The following is an 11,142-nucleotide window of genomic DNA, read 5'->3' as shown; positions in this document are numbered from 1 at the left end:
ATATCAGTCAACACATTCTTTTTATTGTTTAGATATATTGATGATGTTACTCAAATGATACTATATTGCATGTATATAGCAAGGAAGAAATAAGGCAAGTCTGTAATATCCTTGTTTTTTTTTCTTGTTTTTTTTTCTTGTATTGTCTTTTTTGATAATTACCTGTAAGTGCTGTAATTAAATTAGAATAGTGCAGTAATTAATAAATATTGTCAAAACTACAATAAAAACCATCGGAAATACACTATTGTAATAAAGCATGCTGATTTCTTAGAAAATGGACAGATTTTGGTTGCTTTATGCAAACAATGCTGGGACATTCATGAAAAAAAAAATCTACATAATGTCCTTTGCTATATATTGGCATCAAATGAAAACCAGGAGAGCTGAGAAATGTAACAAGATTTGGGTTTGGTTGGAATGATATAGGTTAAAAAACACAGCCTGGGGCTGTAGCACGGTATAGAGATCACGTGAACAAATAGGTTTAAATTTTAAGGCAGTGCCTATACTTCTGATTATAAAGGCACTTTACTTACATCACCAACCCAAATTTGGTGCCTCGTTCAAATAAAAAAAAAATGACAATTGACCCACTCTTAATTTGGCAACGTTGTTGGATTTGAAACATTTTCAGAAGTTCATTGCCCTGACTTTAATTGGTAGGTGAGTGCTAGCCTGCACCCCACTCTATCGGGAATACTGTGCTCTGCTACTGTAGGTGGAAATGTCTGCAAAACCGCAAGATCAGGGTTAGGACAGACTGGTCCACACAGACAAAGGGTGAAGGATATATCTTAGCTCCTGAGTCCTGCACAGCCAGCCACAGAGGCTGAAGAAGCCAGGTTTATGATAAATTGATACACAGGTAAGATCTTGCATGACAAACGGAAGCCTTTGAACACATCGTTGTATGGAGCCTTTATCAAGCTATGCTATAAAGATTTATTATGTTTTCAGCATTTGTAAGCATGTGGGACTTTACTAGAAGAAAACATATGGGCTCCAATAAGCATTTTACCTTTATTAGACCAGGTGTACATTCATGAAGAGTGCATTTAATGCACTATAGTTCTTTGATATTGCCCATATCCATTTTATTTGCATTGAAGGGTTACCATTTGAAACATATGTATAGTATATATAGGCACACATTATATTATACTAGGTATGGACCTCAATGAAATAAATTCTCCTTTTGCCTCTGTCAAAGTAAGATTAAACACCACATTAACAGAGTGTCTTGGGCTATTGGGCTTGGAACAGACAGGCTGATTTATGTATATTTACAGTCAATTTAATGTTAATGCCACTTCTATAGGCACAGTCCTCCAAACCCATGTACACACTTATATAGGTGATATATGCTGATTTCTTCATGTTTTCCTTCTTCTATTTGACATTCATTTTCAATAATATGTTAACATTCTTTTATTTCCCAAGAACCGTTCTGAATGAGGAGAAACATCCATAAGTGCTGGAATTTGTATTCTAAATTCTGACATGATTTTCTACCATTTCTTCATCTTTTATCATGTGTTATTTCAGCTTGTTGTCTGTATGTGTATTTATTGTAGCCTAGGAAGCTTGACCTACCTGCAGATGGATCCAGTTTTCATCTCCCATCCAGATACCTGTGACCTTTTATATTTTTTATGTATAAAACAACACATTCATATTTTGTTCTCTTTTATGACTTTGGTTGTTGTGCTTTCCATGGTGATAATTTGCCATCCATCCGTTGAAGATAAAGCACTATTATTTTGGCTATTGAGAAGGAAACGGTTACCCCTAAATATAAAGAATTATCATTTATAGCCAAACCTTAGAATAAGGAAAAATCCCCGACGTTCTAAGGCCTCCAACCTGAACAATCCAAGTCTAGCGCCCAGTACTTACCTTTATAGCCCAGCACATTAATATGGAACAGAGAGGGAGGCTACATGTACCATTTTATTCAAGTCAGTGGCCATTTCTGCTCCTTTGTTTGCCCTCCAGCTCATGCCAGGCCAGGTAAATCACATTAGAGAGGAAACGTTTCATTTCATTTCACCACAACCCCAAAATGTTATTAATATTCAGAATAATGAACACACTGCTCCTTTCAAACCTTTTATACATCGCCCTCCTATTTTAACATTAGTTGCTCCCAGAAAGGGTTTTTTATTTTTATTTTCATACTTCTGATGCACATTTTCAGATGCTCATTCGGTCCTATTATAGGCGCAGTATGAAGTAAGATGGAGATACCTACCTTGAAGGAAATCATGCAGCGGCACTTGCTGTAGAGTGATCAAGAACGCTTCTTCGCGCTGCATTAACGCAACCTTTTTTTTTTTTGCTTTTGAAACGCATCTGGTTGCAATGAAAGTATATGGATAATGTGAGAGTCACGTGAAAAGCGAATACATGACATAAGATGTTATTGGACCTGCCTTGTCCCAGGTACCCCGTACAATCGCTCAGCTCTGTATCACCCAGCTCTTCATAAAGCTTGAAAATCGCTGCTTCATGGCTGGATTGGGCTGAGATAATGAGGATTTGGAGGAAAGTTGTTAGTGTTCTTCTGCTCAGAGCTACTGCGGGCTGTTCAGTTGGTTGTTCATTAAGCGGTGAGTTATTACTATACAAGCCAAAGGTCATTGGAATGGCTTATGGTAGCTAGATTTGTCTCTTATGTGGCCTAGCTTGTCTTTGTGTGGGATCCATAGAAGGACTTTAGGCAACACATTTTATGGAAAGATACATTACATAGACTAGCCATGATTTTTATATATTGCCTAATGGCTGTTTTGACTGATTTTATACATTGCTATCAGGATGATAATGTATGTGGAGTTTTGATTTCTGTGGTTCTCTGTTTTTCATCTGCTTTTTCTATTGCTCTGGATCCATATGAATAATCATGGTGAAATATATAATGACCTATGTGGACAACGTTGTTATTAAATGCATTTATATTGTTTAGGGCAGTCCCTTTAATGTAGGGCTATTGGCAGCAATAGGAGATTGGCCTCATCATATCTGTGCATAGACCTAGAACAACTGAAATATCATTCTTACACAAACAACGGTGTGGAAGATTTTATGCAGGAGGGAAATTGTATTGTGTGCATCCAACTGGGTATACTCCATATCTGGCTGTTACAAATGAATCTAAAGAATATATATATTTTTCATTTTTTGCAGCTCGTTTAGGACTGGGAGGAATAAGGCAGGCCGTTATCTCAAGAAGGTCAGATACAAAACCTGAGCAAGGCAGGCACTACGGTAAGTGACCTTCAGAATGTACCTATCACAGTGCCAAATTAGTTATTTGGATCATTCAGGGATTTTTGCGAGGTTTTGGGCAACCTATCCATCCCTCTTTTTGTGGAGCAACTACAAGTCCAATCGTGTCACCCCCATCTGTGGAAGAAGCGCTTGACCCACCAATCCCGCTCATATGTTTTCTGTGCAAGAACTGCTCTCCTGGTAGTTGTAGAAGAACTACAAGTTCCATCACCCCCTCCTATCTATGGAGGAACTATTATTCAATCTCCTCCTTATATTTAAGGAAACATAGCATCATGTCCTCTTATTGATGGAGGAACAATTGTCCCATCACCCACTAATATCTAGAAATAAATCGTACCGTGCCCCCCTATCTATGGAGGAACCATTGTCCCATCACTCCTTTACACTTGTAAATAAAAAGTTGTGTTATGCCCTCCTGTCTATGGAGGAACTACTGTCTCATCACCCACTAATATCTATAAATAAATGACACCATGCCCCCCTATCTATGGAGAAACTACTGTCCCATCACCCACTAATATCTACAAATAAATCACATCATGCCCCCCTATCTATGGAGAAACTACTGTCCCATCACCCACTAATATCTATAAATAAATGACACCATGCCCCTCTATCTATGGAAAAACTACTGTCCCATCACCCACTAATATCTGTAAATAAATGACACCATGCCTCCGTATCTATGGAGAAACTACTGTCCCATCACCCACTAATATCTGTAAATAAATGACACCATGCCTCTCTATCTATGGAAAAACTACTGTCCCATCACCCACTAATATCTGTAAATAAATGACACCATGCCCCTCTATCTATGGAAAAACTACTGTCCCATCACCCACTAATATCTATAAATAAATCACATCATGCCCCCCTATCTATGGAGAAACTATTGTCCCATCACCCACTAATATCTATAAATAAATCACATCATGCCCCCCTATCTATGGAGAAACTACTGTCCCATCACCCACTAATATCTATAAATAAATCACATCAAGCCCCCCCATCTATGGAGAAACTACTGTCCCATCACCCACTAATATCTATAAATAAATCACATCATGCCCCCCTATCTATGGAGGAACTATACTTGTAAAAAAGTCGCATCATGTCCCCCTACGGAGGAACAATTGTTCCATCACCCCTTTATATTTATAAGACATTCGCATCATGCTCCCCTATCTTTGGAGGAACAATTGTCCCATCAACTCCCTAGCTCAATAAGAAAGTGGCATCGTGCCGCCCCCCCCCCCCATCTCTGGAGGAAAAATTTCCCCATCAACTCCTTAGATCTATAAGAAAGTGGCATCGTGCCCCCCCCCCCGTCTTTGGAGGAATTATTGTCCCATCACCCCCTTATATATATAATTAAGTCGAATTATGCTCCCCCTATCTACCTATCTACGAAGGAATTATTGTCCCATCACCCCATTATATCTATAAGTAAGTCGCATCATGCTTCACTGTCTGGAACTATTGTCCCTTCACCCCCTCATAAGTAAGTCGCATCATGCCCCCCTATCTATGGAGTAACTTTTGTCCCATCATCCCCCTACATCTATAAGTAAATCGCATCCTGTCCCCCTGTCTATGGAGGAACAATTGTCCCATCACTCCTTTATATCTATAAGAAAGTCACATCGTGTGGCCCCCCCCCCCCCCCGTCTTTGGAGGAACTATTGTCCCATCACCCCCCTTATATCTATAAGGAAGTCGAATCATGCCCCCCTATCTACGAAGGAATTATTGTTCCATTACCCCATTATATCTATAAGTAAGTCGCATCATGCTTCAGTGTCTGGAACTATTGTCCCTTCACCCCTCATAAATAAGTCGCATCATGCCGCCCTATCTATGGAGTAACTATTGTCCCATCATCCCCCTTCATCTATAAGTAAGTCGCATCATGCTCCCCTATATGGAGTAACTATTGTCCCATCATCCCCCTTCATCTATATGTAAGTCGCATCATGCTCCCCTATATGGAGTAACTATTGTCCCATCATCCCCCTTCATCTATAAGTAAGTCGCATCATGCTCCCCTATATGGAGTAACTATTGTCCCATCATCCCCCTTCATCTATATGTAAGTCGCATCATGCTCCCCTATATGGAGTAACTATTGTCCCATCATCCCCCTTCATCTATATGTAAGTCGCATCATGCTCCCCTACATGGAGTAACTATTGTCCCATCATCCCCCTTCATCTATATGTAAGTCGCATCATGCTCCCCTACATGGAGGAACTATTGTCCCATCATCCCCCTTCATCTATAAGTAAGTCGCATCATACCCCCCTATATGGAGGAATTATTGTCCCATCATCCCCCTACATCTATAAGTCACATCATGCCCCCCTATCTATGGAGGAACTATTGTCCCATCATCCCCCTACATCTATAAGTCACATCATGCCCCCCTATCTATGGAGGAACTATTGTCCCATCATCCCCCTACATCTATAAGGAAGTCACATCATGCTCCTCTATTTAAAGAGGAACTATTGTCCCATTATCCCTTTATATCTGCAAAGAAGTCACATCACTCCCTCCCATCTATAGATGAATTATCTTTCCACCTCATTCATCTGTAAAGAACTACAAGTCGCATAATGCCTTACTTCTATCTGTTGAAGAACTGTGTGATTCATCTAACCTTTTCAGATATCTAGAGGAGCTACAAACCCACCTCATATTTGTGAAGGAACTACAAGTTCCACCAAGCCCTACGTTGCTCTGCTAGGTGGGGTCTGCAATTCCTGCATCAGATATGGGGGATTATAAATTGGTCCTGTTGATATTTAACAATGGACACACATTTTCGCTGGAAAATGATTGCATAATCACATACCTAGAAACCAACAAACATTATTTACAGCACTGTAATAATAAACATCCACCCAAAACACAGTATAATAATGATGGCATAAAGAAATAAGATCCATTTCTGCATCTACACAGTGTGCAATGACCATCAAGGGCGCTTGGATGGTTCGGAGTCTACAAATATGTGCAGATACAATCTCCAGACAGACCGATTTCATATATATTCACATAATTCACATGTGTGAGAGCAAGCTGCTGATAAAAGAGATATTCCAAGGAAAAAAAAAATCCAAATAGCCCAGCGACAAAGTATCAACATCCTCCATCTATGATGTAAACATTCCCAAGATGTGTGATCCAAGAGCCAGAAAAGAATGATTCCTCAAAGAGAATTTTACAGAATTTCTTCCAAATTTTCCCATTTTATAAATCCTTATTTTTTTTAATCCATAAGAAGGTGGCAGAAGTTTGTCCGCGTCCTGCTAAAGGCAAGTTCTCCGAACAAACTGGCCAGGCCACCTTTTATAATTCTGCTCAACAGGCTTGTAAAAGGGAAAAATTTGCGGAGTCGGGGATTCTTTTCTGGTCTTCCTCCTACGCTCGGCCTGTTTTACATTTGTGAAAGTTCTGGGGATGTTTCCCCCTCCTCGCTGAAGCCTACCCTAAGAGCAGCAGTCATAAATTTCTCTCCATAGCCCCATGACAGGTGCATTGATATGCTCTGTGTGGACACTGCCTGCTTAATAATCAAAAGCACTGCTTGCTCATGCAACTTCTATTTAACGTGGATCATGCAATGTGTGCTCGGAGCAGGGAACAAACTTCGAGCACAAACCCCAGAAAACAAGTAATTTAGCATGTTGCCTTTGTGGAACTTTGCAACTTGTTGTAGTGGATGAGATGGAGCCTCCTAGATCTAATATTCCAAAATAAAACATGTTTTTTTATATTGTCCCCCCCCCCCCATGGTGCTCCAAGGCAAGAGAAAGGGAACTGAAAGAGCTCTCTGTGTGAAATATTCATTTCTATTTTCTGCTCCAAATTGTATTTCTTAGTTATATTTCTTTTATATGTTTATCAATGTGTATTTCATTAACACACCAGCTCTGGAATATCTTTTCTTGTGCCGGTAAGAGATGAACCTCAATACGTTTGCCCTTTGTCCAAGTGATTTATTGCACGTTGCTTCTTATTTAGGTTCAAGCAGAGTTCAGAAACAGTTGGATCTTTCTAAAAAAAAAAAGAAAAGGCTCTTGCAGGCTCTTACTAAACATAATTCTATGTATAAGGCATTCTAGAATCTCTATAGGTTGTTTGTGGTGTGTGTGCTGCTGTGAACAATGTGCTGGAAAGCAATCTATGGCTGATAGTGTCTTCAAGGTTCCCAAAGTGATCAATTCATACCATTCACTACTGAAGTCCAGCTTCATTTATTCCACGGTGGATAGATGATGTCACCCACATCGTTTATAATATCCCCCTGTTTTATTTTGCACATCAGACCACACTGTTTACATTGTCCTCTTCTTACTGTAAACAAAATTGTATCTAATGACCTTAAACACCACATTGCCAACAATCACTTTAATATAGATCAGGGGTTTAATATTTTCAAGTATATACACAAATGGTGGATTTATTTGCAGATTTTAGTCATTAATCCACATGGGAGGGAATAGCTGGTTGAAACAGACACTAAATAAAAGCTGAATTGCACTTCTGATCATTTACATGAAATATACTAATGATGCAAAGTGCAACTTGCATTATATTTTATAGTTTATTTGATTAAACTATACTGTTTGTGTAATTGCTTTCCATTTTTCTTCAGTCGTTATGCTAATATGGACAAGATAATAAATCTTGTGGTATTGGCAACGGTGCCACTATTTAAACAATTACTGTCACAACATGCACGCTATACCTTGCAGTGAAAATACACAACACATGCAGTTTAGCTGCTATTTCTTATAAAAGGCATCAAATAATTACATTTCACAAAAGCTGACATAGCGTTTTTTTTCCCCTCAAATGGATCAAACACAAGGATGTTGAATAGAAGTAGTTATAATTTAACTGGAGGAGTTACAAGGCCCAACTTACAAAGGACATAGAGCCTTTTTTTGCCTGCAAGTTTTTCAAGTTCTGAATGTAGTTCAATCCATCAAGCTATATACAGCTCACACAGGCTGCAGGGTGGAGGGGCAAGTTAATCTTTATCCAAATTTTTAGGCATGTCAGATGTGGGTGCTTTAAAAATATTACAAAACATATCTTTATCCAAAGAGTGATGGGTTGTTGGTCACCCTTGAGAAAAGGGATTTAATAGCTGTTGAAAGAAAGAAGGAAACATATTAATACCCCAAGCAAATCCATTTAAGCCAGAGCATGTGTGTACACATAACACTTCCAGTTTGCCACTGAAGGATTTCCAGACAGAGAATGAAACTTTTTATGGGGATAGAATAACAGTGCAAAACTATGAAAAGGCCTAACTGCATTGATTGGTTATGCCATTGTACAGTCCTATATATATATAATTATCATTATACAGGATTTATAAAGCATCAACAGTTTGCGTAGAGCTTTAAAAAATGAAGGTAGACATTACAGTTACAATACAATTTGGTACAAGAGGAAACAGGGGGCCCTGGTCGGTAGAGCTTACAATCTAGGAGGAAGGGTTGAGTGATACAAAAAGGTAATAGCTGTGGGGGGATGAGCTGATGGAGGAAATAAAGGCAGTTTACTAGGTAGAAGCAGGATAGGCTTCTTTAAAGAGATTGGTTTTCAGGGATCGTCTAAAGGTGGATAGATTAGGAGATAGCCGGACAGATTGGGGTAGGGTGTTCCATAGGATGGGAGAAGCTCAGGAGAAGTCCTGGAGGCAAGCATTGGAGGAGGTAACACAGGAACTAGAGAGCAGTTTAATATATGTTAAACTGAATACTGTGGGATGCTCAATAGCCAAGTGCAAGCACCGAACATTGCTTTGTTGCACTCCAAGCATATTTATACATTTTATCTCAAAGTATCAATAATAATGCAGCTGGAGCTAAGACTCTCCCTATTGCCATGAACTTGTATACATTTGCATTGCATATATGTAAAAAAATGTTCACAGGATGTGATAAAAAAAAAAACCCTTTTGCTCCAATATGTTGCTCTAAGAGAATTGCATGTAATACAATGAGATAGATTTACTAAAGAAGTGGATACTGTTCACTAGGCAAAATGGATGTTCCCCTTAGTAAATAAGAGAAAGCTGTGTTCACTTCAAGCAACCAATCATGTGTAAGCATACATCCTGATTTAATTTCCCTTGCACACAGTTGGCTATTCAAAGTGCACAGGGTCACCTTATTTACTAATCTAAGTGAGCAGCCTCTAATTCAGCCCCAATACATGTAAAGCTGCACCAAGAACCCATGGGGGAGATTTATTAAAGCTGGAGCCCTTTAAATCTGGTGCAGCTGTGCATGGTAGCCAGTCTAACATTGGTTTGTTAAAGTAACCTGTGACAAAAACATTTGGAAGCCGACTGATTTTTATACACAGCTGCACCAAATTTTGCACTCTCCAGTTTTAGTAAATAAACCCCATGTGTTTGTGCGCACAGCACACTGCATGCAAATCTCTTTTTAGGGATGCTGAGCTAATAAGATATATTCTCCATGCTTTACACAATTCTTTATCACCCCATTGCATTCTGTTTTCATGAGTTTGTAAGATTGTTTTATTGATTTGACATATTTCACTGGTAACATAAATGTACTTTTGTATCCTTAGGGGTGGACTAAAAAGTGACAGAAGAGGTCAATGCTCATTGATAAGGGTGTGAGTTCCCTATCACTGAGAGAAAGCAGGATGCAGAAAACAGCTTACTATGAGAACTCTGGACTTTTTGGTGGTTACACATATGCCAAGCCTGAATCCTACAGCTACAGCTCCAGTCACCAGCCTTACTCCCAGTCCAGTCTAGAGAATGATTATCCAAGCTCAGCTTGTTCAATCCAACCATCTGCTATCAGGCCCCCAAACCATAAGACTAGCGATATTAGTGGCAGCTGCATGAGGACATCTTCTAATCAGAATGCCAGCCAAACCACCAATATGAATGACCAGCCTCACCAAGCTTCATCCCTACCCCCCTCCTCACCCAGCCATGGCAATACCTCAACACAGAAAAAAAGCAAATCCTCCAATGCATCCAACTCCTCCCAGGTTACCATGAGTAAGCAGATCTTCCCTTGGATGAAGGAATCAAGACAAAATACAAAGCAGAAAAATTCCAGCACCCCTCCAGGTATATTACTCAGTTTTATAGCCTGTTTGTTTTGTGAGATGACCAAGAAGGGAGCCTCTAGGCCCAGCGCAGGGGAGACTGAGATATTTGTTGTGACGGATTGTGATCAACACGAGTTGGTTTCAACACACCTCTGTATAACAGATCCCCTACTATTACTGATGTCTATAAAGCTAGTGTGCATGAAGGCTCAACTGCATTACAGTTTGCTAAGGATAATGTTAAAGTTCCCTGCCTATATATTGTACCAGATGCATGGTGACTGGATTTTTAAGGGTTGTGTTTGATTGAAAGCTTGTAAACAAAATGTATAGACCTTATGGATACATGGATCAAAGTTCATTTCATGAGAAGTATAGAATGTATATATCACATGGGGGGCTCAACACAGTCATTGGGGTAGATATTTAGTTCTTGACCAGACACTTAACCACTAGTCTCACTTTTGAGACATCAATTGGTCTTCTTTTCAGTCTAAAAAAATGACAGAATATATGAGATGTAGAAAGGTGTATGATGGGGCAATGATGAAATCCATTTGATATCAAAGAGAATGGTTTAGACTTCTGGATTTCTACAATGTGCTCAAATCTTCTTCAGGCCTAGGCTACAAAGTGTGTGTGTGTGTGTGTGTGTGTGTGTGTGTGTGTGTGTGTGTGTGTGGGGGGGGGGGGGGGGGGGGAGCCTAAGAGATGTGTGTAAAATAT

The 11,142-nt window shown here is 39.5% G+C and overlaps 2 protein-coding genes across 7 annotated transcripts in view; both read left to right on the top strand.

The window, feature by feature from the left end:
- Positions 1-11,142, top strand: part of MTX2 (metaxin 2) — a 269,812-nt gene that overhangs the window by 37,520 nt on the left and 221,150 nt on the right. The window lies entirely within an intron of this gene.
- Positions 1-11,142, top strand: part of HOXD3 (homeobox D3) — a 52,081-nt gene that overhangs the window by 37,501 nt on the left and 3,438 nt on the right. For 4 of the 6 annotated variants that reach the window (XM_089690449.1, XM_089690450.1, XM_089690452.1 and 1 more), the window contains 2 exons: positions 3,190-3,270; positions 9,919-10,435. In XM_089690449.1, coding sequence (XP_089546575.1) covers positions 9,949-10,435 — 487 coding nt within the window. In that variant the 5' untranslated portion in view covers positions 3,190-3,270; positions 9,919-9,948. Of the gene's footprint in view, positions 1-192; positions 869-903; positions 2,613-3,189; positions 3,271-9,918; positions 10,436-11,142 lie in introns of those variants that run through there. The other 2 variants (XM_089690453.1, XM_089690454.1) reach the window with 2 other exon arrangements.

Source organism: Staurois parvus, unplaced genomic scaffold (assembly GCF_062004578.1).
Source record: "Staurois parvus isolate SC_StPar_1 unplaced genomic scaffold, SC_StPar_1.0 ptg000530l, whole genome shotgun sequence".
Classification (NCBI taxonomy): Eukaryota; Metazoa; Chordata; class Amphibia; order Anura; family Ranidae; genus Staurois; species Staurois parvus.
Note: the sequence above shows the minus strand (reverse complement) of the source record. Positions and strands in the feature narration are given on the sequence as shown.